The 17,681-nt window shown below is 36.2% G+C and overlaps 1 protein-coding gene across 1 annotated transcript; it reads right to left on the bottom strand.

Annotated features, from left to right (window-relative positions):
* Positions 1 to 3,514: 3,514 nt before the first annotated feature.
* On the bottom strand, positions 3,515 to 7,564 carry LOC113666481 (galanin receptor type 1). The gene has a single exon (XM_027182273.2). The coding sequence runs from the start codon at positions 6,816 to 6,818 to the stop codon at positions 5,523 to 5,525; it is 1,296 nt and encodes a 431-aa protein (XP_027038074.2). The 5' UTR covers positions 6,819 to 7,564; the 3' UTR covers positions 3,515 to 5,522.
* Positions 7,565 to 17,681: the final 10,117 nt, after the last annotated feature.

Here is a 17,681-nt window from a genome sequence, read left to right as displayed (position 1 = left end):
ACAAAAGCAGGAACAATAATTGGCTCAAGGTAACGACAAAACCAATTATTTCTACTGTAACTGTACCTCTTGTACTTTTCTTTCGAACTCCAAACAATTCACGGCATCAAATGGCTCAGTGATTTCTACAAATTTCTGTTTCTGGTGTTTCTAATTCTCTAAGAGTTTTTCAGTTGCTCTTTGTATCATAAACGAAGTCAAATAGCGTAATACATATAAATGATACTAAGGGTATAATATGTAACATCTCCAAGGTATCCGCTCGAATACATGATAGCATGCTACTAGATAAATCAAGCGCTTTCATTCTGTCGAAACCAGTCCCTTGAGAGTTCGACCAAAGAGGTGTACGAAGCCTCGTTAAAAGTATCACATTCGCTATCTCTTTAGTCTACTCTCCCAAATTGTATGAATTTAGGTCATCTACTTGACTTGTCACCTGAGAAATTTGACCTGCGATTTTTTTTTTGTTTTTTTTTGTTTTTTTTTTTTTTTTTTTTGTTCTTAAGGAGGTTTGGTGATCATAAGCCTGAAGTTACAGTATTAGTGTCTTCCTATGAAAGAGCCTAGAGCTAAGAATTGTTATTCAGTATTCTCGTGGCCGCACAACCACTAGAGATGCATTGACATGATAGACATTAAAAGAACAGAAATACTTCAATTCTGCGCTTCAGTTACATATATCTTTTGCACCAATATGCGAGATTTAGGTATCTCAGGAAAGAATCGTAATGACGGTAAACAAAGGCACCCTTAACGTCTAGTTCACCGACATTAGTTTAAGAGGTGTGTAGTTCTCGTGAGACAAATTTCTCATCAAAACAATATAATCTGATAAACAAAAAGACTAGTTGTTATATATTTTAGGAGCAATTTCTTATCGAGAAGGGAACTATTCAAACAATATGAACGAAAATGCCATGTTTTAAAATTTTATCTATACGTTTCCGGCCTGGCCGTGAAATCAGGTGCAAGATTTATGCGCGCGATAGACTAGATTTCCTAATCACATTTAATTTTTTCTAAACATCACAACAAGACAATACCGAATGTTCTTATTATAGAGAAACGCTGGTTTATCAAACAGCTTTTGATTTTTTTTCCTGACTCTGCGATTATTTTTATTGTGTCCACGCCCAGGCACGTCATACCATTAATTTGCCTCGGCAACGTAGCAGTTTGCAGCTAAGAGCTTAGCTATAACAAATTATAAAGAAAACCCCCTGAAAAACACAGCCGTATTTATGCTTTAACCTTCTTATAATACTTACGATTAGAATGACCGAAACCTTATTTCTGATGCATTTCATGGCATGAAAAACGTTCGATAGATGTTGCTTAGTGGACCGTGAGAATTTCCTCATTTTCGAGGCAAAATTAACTTGTTGTGTTTACTTCACCTGAGGTTTATAAATAAAGCTGGTTTGAGCACAAATTAGTCACAAACCAGCATGCATAAAGTATTTATCTTTTGAAACTAGGACCTGCATCAGCGTAAGTGGAACCAGATGTTCTTGTTGTTTTAAGCCATTCTGTGTTCACCTTTAGCTTCCATTTAGCCTGCCTTAAATAATCGCTACGCAAACAAACTCTCCTAGAAAGCTGTTTTTTCACATGATTGTTTGGGATTTCGTAAAATGGTTGGGCAAACTGAAAACACTGAAGAAATCTAAACAGACCGATTTTAGAATGCATTTTGTTCGAACCTCATTATGCGTGCAGGTCCGTGTATCTAACTTTGAGCCAAAACTAATTGGAACGTGTATTGTTTTTCTTGTTTTCAGTTGTAAAAACATTAATCTTCACCTGGATATCAAATAATGAACTTTGACAACGGTGCTACAGGTGCACTTTCAGGCTGAAGCTCTTAGCCACACCCTTTTTTAAATCTTTGCAAAGCTTCACACAACGTTTTTGAGCACAAAAATATTTCGTCGAGATATAACATTTGGGTGGTAATTAAATGGATGATACTATTCTTTAATTTGCCTTTTCACTTTCATTTTTGCATCGATGCTAGGAAATTCATCTCTCGGGAAGGCGATCCTAGAGAAATTATACCTGCGTCGATTTCTCTTTTGTCATGCTAAATAAGTTGAATGCAAATTTTTCGTTAAGTGCATGGGATACGTTCAGGGTCTTTTTAAACGATCCCCTTATTATCACGTTATGCTTTTGATTTCTTTTGATTAAAGTTATCGTCCATGGATTTATCTGGGATCCAATTTGGTTATGTTCTGTTATGGGAATTCAACATCGTTAAAGACATTGGGAAAACAAAACATCAAGAAAGTCAGAATGAAAGAGCGTTGTTCTGTATTGTAGGTAACAGAGATAGCTGGAATTAAAATAGGTTACGACAAGTTCGGAGCCTCGGGGTTTTTCAAAAATAGGAATCTATCGAAACCCAATACTTAATGAGTAAAATAGCCACACTTTTGTAATTTTAACTTCGGAATAATCGTTTTAAGATCTATCCATTGTGCTTGGTAAAATAACTGAAAGCTTTGAATTCTCGTTTCTTTAACTACACAGAGTCACTACCAAAAGCGTGGCTAGCGATGAGTCGTCGCTGGACTCTATATTGTATATCAAATTAAAGTTTCATTGACTTTTCATTGACTTTTTCATTTTGGCTCCAGTCCTAAAGGTAAATTTTTATCCTACAGAATCATCTGGAGCACCTCCCTCAGTACGCTTCTATTTTCCATCTTAAAAGCAGGGAGACCGGCAGAACAATAACCTTGTATGCACCCCTGAACAAATGTTAGTTAAGGTTCTGATTTTCCGGCCGATAAAATAAAAAGCAGGACGTCAGTGTCATCTAAACGCAATAGCCTCTTTTATGTAAAACACAATTTCTTAGCCTCTTTCGTGAGGAAGCTTACACCGTCGCTCCACCGTTTTAAACAAACCTCGAAGGACGGGCTAATGCTAAATTAAGCAATGAGAAATCTATGCCATGAAAAGTTTTCGATGTCACGAAGTCTCGCCAACCCTAATAATAAGGTATCTATAATATTACCATAAAAATTATGACACAAAGAGGAGTTTTCGGGTACCTTAGCATTCCCCATGAAATACGCTTAGTGTGCACCCTCTAAAAACTAGGTTTTTCATCGAATTTTGATGGAGTGGATCGGCGGAGGCAAACGTTTTTTTTATTCTTTTTTTGGTCGGTTTGATCTTTCTTTTTAAGTTACGAAATCGACGGGAGAAACTAAAGGGTAATGATTTCGTTTCATCTGAATAAAGAAGCTTTTTAGATTAAGTTTCTCAAGGGTGGTTGAGAGTTTGGCTTAACTTGACAAGGGGGTGGAGTGGAAGAGTTGGGCCGTGAATGATCAGTTAATTAGGTTACCACATGGTCAGCTTCCTTGTCACAGTCATGTAAAAGACAACCTACAGTTAACTGTACTGCATTGTCTGTGCTAAAGGAGTTGTTTGTTCACGGTAAACGAAGTACAGGAAGCTAATTTATAACTCCGTTGAATGGAAAGAGTTAAATCACGTGTCAACAACAATAGCTTTAGTAGGCTTTCATAATGTCTTACCTTACCACTACAAATGTTACTGAACATTAACTAATAGTTCAAAGCGTCACAAGATCGATCGTTCTTCATAATTAAAATTGTAACTTCAGTATAACCTCTACAAACTCCATAGCATTATTTTTTTTACATAGTATTATTTAGCAATTATTCGCCTCAGGCTCGGTGAATATTGTTGAATAATAACCGAGACGAAGTCGAGGGGATTATTCAACAATATTCACTGAGCCTGAGGCGAATAACTGTTTTAGTATAATTGCTGAGATGCTTTCGAATTCTGTTTTAGACTCGCTTAAGAAAATTCAAAATTGTAAATCTTTTTACCATTGTTTGGATTACTCGTATCAAGATAAGCGGCCAGTTTCCACTGGAATTTTACAGGTTCATTCATTCCACCTGCAAAAAAAATCATATCTTTCTGTTGAAAACTGTTACGCCAAACTTGTTAGCGTCTTTTTTGCGTTTCAGAATGATATTTTCTTCAAAAAAAACGTGAGGCAGCCATTTTGAAATTTAGCGCCTTTGTTCTAATAACCTCGTGCGAGGTGATTAAAGCGACATATGACGCAATCAGCGACCAATCAAAGTGCGCGTATCTCAATAATCACCGGATCAGTTCTACTAATGTCACTTCTTGCCAAGGATTTAGTCTGATAAGCCGGTACATTTGAATACAGTTAATTAGCAAATAGTAACTTACTGTTATCTTTTTAATTTAGGTGGAATTAAGGTTTTCCAAGGACAACTTACGACGGCACTTTGTAACCATTCATTCCAAACAAAATGCCATTTTTTCGCACAATAATTCTAAAACGTCTCGCCGGATACTGTTAGGGGATTAGTCTTAACTATCTTATACAAAGGCGATATTACATCGCGAGAAGTTCAATTATCACTACAGCCATTTTGAAATCGCAAAGTTCTATCTCCCAAATAGGATTTTTAGTTAGTTTCAATATTCCTTTGATCCAGCACTGAGCCTGATTGTTAAAAAAAGAGGAGCCGGAAGTTAAATTCACCCATTTTTTGGAAAAAAGTTTTGAAATCTGATTTGCTTCTCTTTTTCAATATTTTGTTCACACATGCATAGGTTGGAGGAAACACAATGCGATTTAGAGCAAGCGATAGAACGAGCCAAGCACACTGCAAGGATTACCGGTGATTTAAAAATGGGTTAATTGAAACTAAAATAATTTTGATAATCTTGATTTCTTTGAACAAAATTATGGAAAGAAGTGTTTTAAACTTTGAAATTAAACGCGAAGCCACATGTTCATCCTTATTGGTGGCGTAGACACATTTACTTTTGCCAAAGCTCAGTGAAGGAGCATATGTCTGACCGAGAACAACTAACGACAACACAAAATAAAAATTACAAGGACAACAACTACAACTACTAACGCTACCATTACTGCTTTTACTATACTACTACTACTATTACTGCTACTACTACTACTACTACTACTACTACTACTACTACTACTACTACTACTACTACGACTACAACTACTACCATTGGTCGCCAAGGGGCTCCTTAGCATTTTCAACATAGTTTGCGATTGAAAATCGATCCTCGGTGAAAGTAGGTCGGCTAAACGAAAGGTCAGTTTCGTGTGTCTTAGTGTTTTGAGGCATTATGCTACAAGGTTGGTTGCTCGCTGGCAAGAATCCATCAACAGAAAAAAAATCCTTCTCGGTGAAAAAGCGCATGGTACCTAATTTTCAATGATCAGAACAGTGCCTGCGTTCGAGGGAATAAAATTTGGAACCAAGCAGAACCGTGACACATAATCGACAGCTATGCAAATGGAAGATGCTAAATGAATGGCATAGAAATATGTCTTTAGCAGCCAGATTAAAGCAGTTCTTATGCAAACAGAACACATCAAAAGTCTTTTTTCTTTTGCCGCCATTCTCTGCATTGCCGTGGTCCTCTGCATTGCCGTGGTCCTCTGCATTGCCGTGGTCCTACTAAGGTGTGGTGATTGCAGACGTGCTGCTTCTGACAGTTTTAAGTGAGAAGTGTTCCAACAGTGAAATCTGCGACGTTGCACTCGGAATCGCCGATTCCGACGTCTTAAAAGTTTTATTTATGTAAAAAGCGGGCATCTGATTATGGGATAGCTGAGTAGGTTGCCATGAACGTAACAAAAAATTAAAGGGACAAGGTAGTCGGCGAGGTGTTAGTTCCTTCAGTGCCTTGCGGAAGTTTTTGTTGACCAGTGAATAGATCACAGGATTTGCAGACGAATTGATCGCAACAAATAACACAAGGACGAATATGGTATCATTATAGTATCTATGATCGACGACCACTGGCCAGGAAGCAAGTACAATACGCATCGCATTTAAAGGAAGCATGGTTATGGCAAACATCAAAACTAAAGGCGTTAAGACTTTCCTCACTCGTTTGTTCTGCTGAAGTCGCTCTGCCTCAACTCTGGACCAACGTAAAACTTTATCACTTGATTGTGAATCGCCGTTTTGTTTCATTTTCATGTCCTTCAGAAATTTGGTGCTGCGAGAAATTCTGCGTGCTATTCCAATATAAGTCAGTGCTATCACAGAAAGTGGCAATATATAAGAGAGCAACGTTAAAGCAGCGATATACGTGCGCAATAAAATACGCGTTTTATCCCAGTGAGGCCAAACTGGACCACAATACTTCATTTGGTCGTTCTCCAGATATCTGTAAACAATGTTGAGTGGAATAGAAAAGAAGCAGTACGACGTCACCCACACAAACCCGACTACGATTTTATCCGTTCTTAGGGAAGTGTTTTTTTCGTCACTGCGTTTGGCTTGAAGAGCGAGGACCTTTCTATATCTTTGAATGGCAATAATTGCAATAAACCATATGGATGATCCGATGGTTGCGTCAGTGAAAGGACACAGGAGCAGGCAAAAAAATTTTCCAAGAGGCCATTTAAATGGAAGTTTCTGTTTGATTATTCCTATAGGCAATGCTAACAACAGGTAGCTGAGATCTGCAATGGCCAAGTTAAGAAGATAGAGATCCACTCCTGTTTTCTTGCCCATTTTACTAATGATGATTGTCACGAAGACGTTGCCCACTACACCGAACAAAGCAATTAACAATTCTACACTTAGTTTTAACACCTCTTTGAGCGGCATATCTGCCTCTTCCAGCCTTGCCGTAGTATAATTTTCGAGGGTATGTGTCTGAGCAGAGCTTGTTACATTTGAGTTATATGTTGTGCTTCCACAATGTGTTGTAGAGCAATTCTGTAAAAGTTCGGTCGACATGTTCCTTCGCCCTTACCTTGTGAGACTTTAAAACGAGACTATTACCTGTGCCTTTCCTCGAGTGAGAGTTGGAGAGATGTCGATGTGCGTTTCGTACGCCCTTTGGTGAACTTCAATTAATCTCTTGGGAAGATTTGGAAACTCCTCGCACTCGCTTCCTTCTGCGAGGGATTGAAGATAGATAGCGTTATCAAAACGACAACAAGCTTTATACCTGATGAATTCAAATTATGATCATAGAGCTTTCAAAAGAGCCATTTGGAGCAGCTTTCCAACAGAGCTGAACCCTTTCATGTGGTTTATTCCGTTTATGAAACACCAAAAAAGAAGAAAAAGTAAAGATTGACATCTCTGAAATAGCCGAGCATCCTTTTAGATGTTCCTTTCATAGAGCCCTCGGGGTTTATCAATATGGTGTCCCCAACTGTTTCGCTGTTAATTGGAAAAAGCTAAAACATAGAATGATGATATAAAAGGCTTCATCATTTAGCTGATACGTTTCTACGTCTGTACAGGGCAATATCCGTTGATATAGTGGTATCTTTGATATTCTGCGTCGAACATTATTAGCTACTGACATTTTACGAAAAAAAAGGTAAAAAGAAAAACTTAATCCAAAAGGAAAAGATATCGATCAAAAAAGGTGTTCTGCTTTCAACCAGCGTGCAATTCAACAGATGTTCATAAGCTGTTAGCGGTGGCTCGATATTTCTAAAGCCACTCGAAGATTGGACGTGCTTCGTAATTAACGTAAAAAATGATAGAAATAAACTGTTATAGACAACTGTTTTAGATACTGTGGGGTATCTAGCACGACAAATGATAACTAGATGTACATTAGGAAATCACCCTAATTGCTCAAACAATGCGGCCTTTGACTAAAAGTGTAGGTTCAAGGGGTGATATTGCTTTCATACATCACTTCAACGTTTTTCTTCAGTCATACCTGATGCAAATAGATCTGACCAAATCAATCCGGTTAAGTTTGCCTTTTGTAAGAACCAGAGCAATTCGTAATAAGTATTGCATGAATCAAAAATTAAAATTTCATCCTGTTGAAATGAAACCAATCGACTATCTAAGCGAAATGAAAATAATGCGAGTAAAAAAAAAAAAAAGGGTAGACAGAGGAAGTACTTTACCCATCAAACTAGCGGCTTTTTAAGTTAATAAAACTAAAATGAAATATTGGGTCATTTCAGGAAGGAAGTCAAGGCGCGTTAATTGCACAGATTTCCGTATGCAAATTTCTTGTGGTTGAAAACGCCATTCTGAGGTTGTCCTCTACGAATTTTTGAAAAATATGAAAAGAAAGCTCAACTGCACCAGAAAATGCATTTTTGATTTTGTGGCCAAACTGAATGCTAAGAGAAATTTAGGAGATTTTCCATATGGGAACATGTATATGTAATTGAAATAGGAAAATGTAAACATCAATCTTATCTCGAAGACCTCAAGAAAACTGGACAAAACAGAACAGAACAATATTCGCTGTGATAGACTTTTTGATCTGTGTGATTTTTCTTTTTCTCTTTTTCGGGAAAAATGATGAACAAAAATACATTTGCTGTGAAAGTGTAGTTTCTAAAAATTTAATGTTCCTTTTCATGTCGGATTCAAACACAGCAGGCGCCAACCCAACATGAGTTTGCAATTTGAGTTTTGAAAGGATATTAGGTAAATTTAGCGGAATCCTGTTTGAATTAATGTGATGGTAAAAGTGCCGTGTAAATCGGAAACTTTGATTGTATCAAGTATAAGTAAAACAAGACAAATAGAAATTGAAAAACCTCGCTGACCTCACGCAACACAAATGTTGGTAACAACATCTCATTTGCATTTTAAACTTAATTATAAAATATCATTATCGATGGAATATTCACTTTTACAATTTCAAAGGCACGATAAATTAAAGTTTAACCACGGGTAAAAAGCTATTCTTTAAACCTTAAATGAATATCAGCATGTTCGTTATTGAATTTGCAAAGCTCACGTTCAATGTGCGTCAAATACTAAAAGGGGATTTTTTGTACTGAAAGTGCCTAAGTTACTGATCTCAGCCAATGAGAATTGCTTATTTATTTTGAATGTCTATGTAAATCAGTAAGCTTTAAACGATGATCATTGAGAATCCCCTGATTTTGAACATTGTTTGAAAGAAATCTTGTCGAGGCATTTGCGAGAAAAATATTTTGAATCCAAGTTGGCTAAAAAACAGAAAAAAGTTTCCATGACATGACGTCTCATTGACCCATAACATTTTTGGAAATTTTAGAATGTTTCACATGATAGAAAAAATATATTCTGGTGTGTAAATTCATTAAAGATGTAGAATGTAGATCAAGTCTCCCATATCTCCCAAGATCACTAAGCGAAAACAAGAAAACAGTGGAAGTAGACGTTTGCTGCAAGTAGTTTGTTACAAAATTTGTTTCCCACAATTTTTTTTTCTTTTTTTTTTTTTTTACTGCAACTAGATATCCCAAGGTCTTCAGAGTCTCTTTCATTGGCATTTAAAGTAGTCCATATGATTAAAATTGTTTCAACGTTTTCTCTTTGAAACATGGGTGAGGTTAAGCGCGACATTTACGGAAAACAGGAAAAAGCAAAATGACCTCCTGACCAATTTTTCCCGCTATTTTTGAAGTTTGCTGTTTGTTCTATGCTGTTTTTCAACGTGAAGGAAGGAGGCTTCACCTTTATGAAGACATGAGTAAAATGTTTATTATTTTATGCTTTTGTAAAGCATTATAAATCGTGTGCTTCGGAGTGAAGCTTATTTATTCCTTTTTTGAGGTTAAACAACTGTTTTGTATTGACTGAATTATCTGAAAAAATGAAAAAAACTTCAGCGCCGTGAGCTTCGCACTGCTCTTTGTTTGTAAAGTGCGTTCCAAGTTCGTGCCGTAATTGTAAAGTAAGATAGTTTGAAGACGTTGCAAGGAAATTATTAGAAATCCTTTTAAAATGGAAGGATAGTATATTACTTGTGCAGTCTTGTTTTGTAGGATAGGTTTTTCGTTTCCGAAGGCCGCCTAAAGGAAAATGAAAACTGAATTTGCTTATTTTATTAGGTAAAAACCGCTCGTACTTCGAATTTTGAAACTTTTAGAAATTTCTCCTTTAAAACAATTCGTTGGAAACATTCTTTTTTTTTCCTGAATTTGTTATGGGACCGTCCATCGATTCTCGATATCCTCAGAAATACGCTCTGAAGTGCAAGAAGTGAAAAACGCCAAACGTGAAAAGTCAAGTAGCCGTTTCCTGTTTACCGTAAACATCATGCTGAACTTCTCTGTTTGCAGCATGTCTCGTGATGACAAGTACAACTGTTGTACTTTGTTTTTCATTTATTGTTTTCTGTCATTTTCGGTTTTTCTTGTTGTTGATGTTGTTTTTTTTAATCTTTTTTCGCTGATTTGAAACAAAAAGTGTTGAACTTAGAAAATACGAAGCCAAAAACTTTTTTTCACTCGCGATCAATATAACAAGTAAGCCTACACACGAAAGCATTGCAAAAGATTGTCTTCAGAACCCACTAGAATTGCTCCACGCCTGATTATTATGCCTACACGTTAGAATCACCATATATTTTTTGTTGGTGTTTTCCAATTAAACTTATAGTTTTGAAATACATTTCTTTGAGAACCGACATTTCATAAAAAGCCCATCAGTAATATTTTAGTTAAAGCTGATCCGGATGTCCCCCAAGAAATTTTCTTGAATATTGATGTTGTATTTTTCTGTCTAGTCTCTCACACTAAACGTCAACAATAAAGGCAGCTTTTAATTTTGATTACTTGTTTAGATAAGAATGCTTCCAATTTTTTCATTCCGTTGAAAATTTTTGGAACTTGTAAACTTTCCCACCCCTGAGGTCAATTTGCAATTTTGTCACTATACCTCGAAAGCTTTCACAGAAATGTTTCATCAAACGCTTTGTCTTGGAACAGTATTAATGATTGAAGGCAATTAAAGAGCCCCTGTGTTCGTAATTTTAAACGCAAGAGACGTCAAAACTTAAGAGATTGATGGGGGCGGAAAGTCGAGGAAAGCGTGATGCGCTTTATGCTAATAATTTCTTTGCGATAAAAAAAACAGAGTTACACTCGAAACAGAGTATGTATTCTACTAATTACTTTCCTTTTGGAAAGAAACACATTCTAAGGATTTCCTCTCGAAATAAGCTTAAATCAAACTATGATACCTTGAAAATAAGTAATCACGTATTGATTGCATCGCGGAATGATTTCAAATATTGGAAAAGGAACGGCGAAAAAAGTGAAGGTTAGATTTTAAAATGTAATATCAATTCTGTTCCCACTTTCGAGACCTTTTCAATGATCTAGCATCTTACTGTGGTATTTGGTGAAGAATCACACAGTAGATTATGAGTATAACATGTTATATTACGGTCAGTTCTTCACAGAAATGTTATTTAAGAGGGCATTTCATATAAATCACTTCCGAAATGTTTGCCTTCATGATTCCCTTTTTAAAGCGCAACTTGAAAAAGAAACTGTATTTGTGTGAGAGACTAATTATGAAGATGCACCAGAGCAAAAGGTGAAATTTAAATGCAACTTTAATCGTATCTTACAAATATTTCAAATCCGATATTATTCCTAATGCACACAAATTACAACATCGATTCAAAGTTACCTTCCTAGGCCAGTCACACTGAAGATGTTGAAGATCTAGACGGTGCGTCCGTAAAGAAATTCACAGCTGTCCAAGAATAGAAGGTAAAACTCGTTAAAATCCCTTGATCCATGATGCGACCTTTCGCCTTCTAGTGCTAAGAATTAGCCTTTCTCTGCAAAAAAAATTAAGCATTATTGCATGTGCTTGTGATTCGATGAAATCACCCAAAAGGTAGATGACGAGGTTGATAACTGAGTATTTCCGCCGCCGAAATTGAACACTAAAATCCTGTCATAGACGGAAAACAAAGCGGGCGTTTTGATGTATTTCTCTTTGGAGTTATTTGAAAGGCAAAAATTACATTAAAAATTAATTTTTTTTGGTGAATTTCTACTCTTTGTTTACAAAAATCAGGCAATATAGTCTAAACAATGATCAAAAGATAGATTTTATCTTGGCAAAACAGCCCTCGCAAATGTGAGAAAAACTTCAATTTAAGGGTGCTTTAGTAGACGGTAAGTACCATCACTTACAGATCAATAAAAATGCCAAATATTCCCTCTGAGAGATATGCATATGTATCTGAATATAAAGTCGTCGCTTTGAAGATAAGTTTAGTTTTATTTAAGATGATCGGCAGAGTTATTCCTTCTTGCTCGTTCGTAAACGGTTATGGCTGCTCATTGGTGAGGCCCAATAAAAGCAAATTACTATTGTTTTCCTTACAATAAAATCTATTTTGAAATCAAGTACAACCTTTTCCTCTCCTGATAATCCCTATACCTAAGCCGTCTAGGGCAAAATCACTAATGGAAAACAAAGATGATCAGAAATGTTAAAAAAACCAGTTAAAAAGCAATATCATATTGGATTGTGAATCCGGCTCTGACATGACTATATTTAATAAAGCTTGGTCAGACAGTAAGAAGAAGAAAATCACAAAGTAAACACCTTTCAATTTCTTCTTTGTGAAACACTTTGTGTTTGATTACAAAATATGGCAGGTATTACAAAGCGAGACGATAATTTCAAAGTGCAGCGAAATGAGGTCTACTAAGAGTAATATAGATTTTCGACTGTAGTTATTCTATTGTCGCAACACACTTGAATTTCGCAAAACTAAGCAAATGTTGCAGGATACATGATTTCGTTCAGAATGCTACCATTTGAACCTAAATCCCCTATATTTGATTATGGACCTGTAGTATGTTCTCACTTGTAACGTTAATGATAAACTACAAAGCCTGCGTTAGTAGTGTATTCAGAAGTCTTCCTTGGACTTCCGCTAAGTAAGAAAGATTTCATTTCTGATACTCCCGGTTGCAGACGCTAAATTATATCTTTATGTATTAGACTTACTATGGAAAATCTGATTGGTCGAGAGCATTCGATCAATATACAATCGCGTGTGAAGTTGAAATGATAAGGCAATATCTTCAGCGGATATTATGTCGAGTTCAAAGTCTGCCTAGTTTTCCTCCCCCTCGTCCGTGTAATGTTCTGAAACTATTACAAACTCAGCAAGAAATGTTTTTTTTACAGATTTTCTAAAAACGTATAACAAGAAAATTATCTAATTTTGTTTTCGCTTTATTTCATGAATTATCAAACCTCGTCACCGAGTATATCTGACTCAGCCTTCGCCCTCAGTGGATAATTTAGACCTCGGTTTTGATACTTCATGCTATCACGTTCAAACTCATCCAAAAATTGCTTATTTTTGCCAAAGCAGGGTAATCGGAAGAATTCAAAATACTAAAACTAGTAAACAACTGCCATTAAAGTTACAAAGCGTGGTTGACAAACCAGAAGCTACAGCATGAACAGAGCATGTGCTACAACCTCCCAGAGACGAAAAAAAATGTACGAATACTGATATTTCATTACTTTAAAGGGAGGAATAATTTGATTATTTATTCACTCGTAATTGCATGCTTTAATTTTTTTATTATTATTTTTAGAAAAGATAATTTAAAAAAAAAAAAACCTCTTCTTCCCGACTTGAAAGTCTGGTCATTAACGCAAACCCAGAAATTAAATACTACTCAGATCTTAGATATTTCTTTTTTCCTTTAGTACGTCGGGAGTAGGGGGTGGGTGGGAGGGGGGGGGGAGATTGGCTTGCCAGTTGATAAGATAGATTCTAAATTTTTCACAATTCAAATAAGATAAATTAACAACAAGGAACCAAATGCATGAGTTGTTTCTAATTAACGTTAAAATAATTTGAATATAAGGTAACAAAGGTTTACAAAAGCGTGAAAAAAAAAAGAAATAATTAAGTCAAGACATAATGATAAAAGAAAAAAAAAACAAGGAAGAGGCGGTAAGGATGAACAAGATTAACATAAAATGCAAATAACACGGTACATGTTACTATAAGACGCACAAACCTTGACGATGTTTCTTCAAATCAACGGTGAAAATTTGATTACGGCACTAATGCTGAACCTTTTTTTATCCCTGCACTGAATCTGGTTAACTGACGTCTCGTTCGCTACATCTGAGTAACCTTTCGATATGGATCTTTTTTCTCTCGTTATTGATTATAAAAGGATTACATCAGGGAAGTTCAAAGGCGAACAGAGAAATGACAAATAGGAGTCGTAAAACGAAAAATGTCTTTGTCAATTTGGCGATGGATTGATCATTATTTTGACCCAAGGAAGACCAGTGTGCAACGTATCAATCGATAAGTTGAGCAAACATTTTCAGATTTATCGCTTTTCGATTAAATGTACTCTAAATTTAACTATGGCAAAGCGTTTCCGTTTAGAATATTTGTTTGATCCACTTTTTATTTTCGTGACCCACCCAAAACTTCGTTTTTAGCAAGAGTAAGATCGAGACCTAACAAACAATATCTTATTATCAGAAGCTGATGGCTTTAAATTTTCCGTCGTAGGCTAGATCCGGCTCTCTTTGAAGAAAAGCAATGGCCTTTTCCATGTCTCCCAGCTGACGTCATAACGCAAACTAAGGATCGTTTACAGTACATCATAAAACACTTTTAGGTGACAAAGTCTGACAGTCTTATTTGACTACGTATGATGATGCGCTAATTTTAACGATTCTTCGTTTGAATTACAACTGAGCTCAGCGACAGTTTTGTTTGGCTAAACTTTTCAACACATACTTTGCCCTGCGGAAATAAAAAAAGTTAAAATCTAAACTACAGCAAATCAAGTTTTCACTGTAATCGCCGGATTTCTAGTATCTTCCTCTCCTTAAAATAATACGTCTCGATATACATCGGAAACAAAATATGGCGTCAGTAATAGATATGATAGACGTATACGGTTACAGAGGAAGTTTTATTCGAATGCACGGTGAAAATAGTTAAAGGTTCCTAATTTTTCAACCGCAGAATATAATCTGAGTGAGAAAAGCATTCATTTTCACTGGATTTTTTGATAAATTTATCAAAAGAAAAAAAAAACTTCATCATCCCTTGAAGGTGAAACTTCTTCTCCTAGTTTGTACCTTATTGTGATCTCAGTTTTCATTCACAGGATCATGTAAGAACACAATAATCAGCGCTGAGTATAAAGAGAGCTCACTCACCTTCATTAGTCGGTAGTTCTGAATAAGCAATTTCCGTAAAAAGCCATTGAGTTTCACAAAATTTGTATATACTTAAGAAACACCATTTGATTTGGCAATTCATCTGTCCAAACTGCACAATAAATTTTATTATAATGTAGGAGATAGAAAATTGATCTTTAGAAAACAATGACTTTTTACGCGCTAATGGCGCTTGAAAATGTCCTTCCGCTGAAGGCGTGTGTGCAGGAAATATAATAGTGGTAGCAGTAGCGGTAATGACAACAATTTTTAATAGAAATAATAATAATCTTGATAATAAGAATAATAAGCCAATTTTTCTTAGTGCAAAGAAAGAAAACACTTCTGAGATTTCTGAATGAACCAGCTTCTAACCCCACCTCTTACCATAAATTATGTTTGAAAATCCGACGGCGAAACTTGAAATGAAAAAACTCAAGCTACATTATACCCAAATAGTACTTATTACCATCACTTTTCTCACATTACTGCCAAGAATGATTAATGATAAGGAAATGTTGCTTTTAAGTCACGATACTAATCTTTGACTTGGTTTATGGGATATTCAAAAAAAAAAATTCACACTTACTATCAGTTTATCGGCTGATAAACCAAGCAGGATGCTGGTAGAACAAGAGGGAAGTTTGAAAACCACTAGGAGCAGCCCATTTGTTTACAAACTTTTCTTGTATTCTCCCAACATTTCAAGTAGTTTATCACCAGAAACCGATCTAAAGTGTGGCGTATTGCTCTCATGACATAAATTTGAGGGAAGTTTGTCAGACAGAATGATAATTTTATCTTCTTTTACGGTCAAGTCGCTGATTCTCGTGAAACCCATGCCATCAAAAGTGCAATAAACCAATCAAAGCTTCGGAATCTAAATTACATACCCGCCAGGAGAGCGAATGTCAGTTCTAGAATTTTAACTAGTGAGATTTATCAAATGAAAGCTGAAATCACGGACAGCAAACGGAATTCACGTAAATATTGAGAGCGCATTCACTTTGCAAGTGGTTTTCTTATAAATATCTAAATTAAAATCTAATTAGTTTGTGGCTAGAATGTTCGTGAAGCAAAAACATGCCAGCTTTTCCTTCTCGGAACGTAGTTTGGGGAATTCTTGTCGAGAATTTCTGAAGCTCTTTCGCTTTAACCGCGCCGTGATAAATAAAGGCTTAACAGACCAACCAGTTAGTTAAACTGCATTTTAACTAGAAAATTTGATAATGTTAGAAAAATAAAACGTTTGTCGTTATTTTTGACGTTTAAAGCGTCCTCTTCATTTTCTCCAAACCAAATGCTTTCACAAGTTAAAACTGGGAATTCGCCCCTTGTGGTGCCATTTCTCAGAACGGGATGATGTTTCAGTTTTTAAGAGTTTACAGGCAAATAAACAAAAGATTTGTGACCAATCAGAGCGCGTCATGTTAAAATTCATTTTATAACATAGCGCGCGTGCTTGCTCTATATAAGTCCTATTGAGCCGCTATGAACAAAATCTTTATTTACGCACGCCCGTGCGTAAATAAGATGACGTGAGCATTTTTTTTTCTAGGATACCTGTGGTAGCCCAGTCATAAAATGCCTTTGTTTTTTTGTCTTTTTTTTTTCCTCCGCCACAAAACGGAAAAAATTGCGCAATAGTACCCAGTGGTCGTTGGGCCCTCAGCACCATGATAACTAACTGCGATCCAATGAGGTGTTCACATGCTGATCACGCGTGTTATCTTGATGATGATTGACGTTGTCATGCACGGACAGGGCCGGGTCACATGACGAACACGAGATTTTTGCTAATAAAACTCTTTTGTCGGTCGTTTTGTATTTCAACGTGTTTGGATTACGATCACCTGGAGCATTATAGCGTAAAACGCTAAAAACACTTATAGACGCATACACAAGTCGTATTGTTCGCGGCCAATCCACACTAAAATATGTTATTGAGCGGTAATTTTGGAACGGATTGAGTCGCGAACGCTTGAAAGCCATGAAAGCCTTGAATGCCTTGTATGCCAAGTATGCCAGTGTCTTAGTTGAAAAACGTACACTTGTTGTAAAAAGCAAAATCTGAAATCTGAAACCAAACTGCATATACTTTATGCAATCTATTGAACAACACTACTACCGTGAGACTGAAGAAGAAAACTTTAATGGATGCAAACTGCTTGTGAAGAAAGACACCATTTTGGATTCACTTGATGCCAGGGAACGTAGCTACGATAACAGTGCGAATGGTATTAATTTCACGATCGGAAAGGTGAATCTTATGTTGGTTTTCATTGTAGTTATATGGATATTTTTTTTTATAAATACATGAGTATTGTACGCAATTGTCTTGTCACAGGCGGCCCAAGCTCACGTCTCGAGAAAAAGCCAACGATTAATTCATGAACGCGTCACGCGTTGTGTGACTCGGTGTTCAGTTACGAGAGGAACCGTTGAATATTTGAACGCGTTATAGGGAATAGTATAGGGAACGAAATATGGCCGATTTACAACGATAAATATTTCGAAACATGAACATCTTTTTCGTAAAATCAATGAAAATTTCTTTTTTTTCTATCCGTTGTAGTTTCTGGCGATTTCTGCCGTTTAAGCGTGCTTTACCATCACTGTTATTCACGTCATCTACTTTTATTGCGTTGGTAAAAT

Source organism: Pocillopora damicornis, chromosome 3 (assembly GCF_964200805.1).
Source record: "Pocillopora damicornis chromosome 3, jaPocDami1.2, whole genome shotgun sequence".
Lineage (NCBI taxonomy): Eukaryota > Metazoa > Cnidaria > Anthozoa > Scleractinia > Pocilloporidae > Pocillopora > Pocillopora damicornis.
This window is presented reverse-complemented; position numbering and strand designations above follow the sequence as displayed.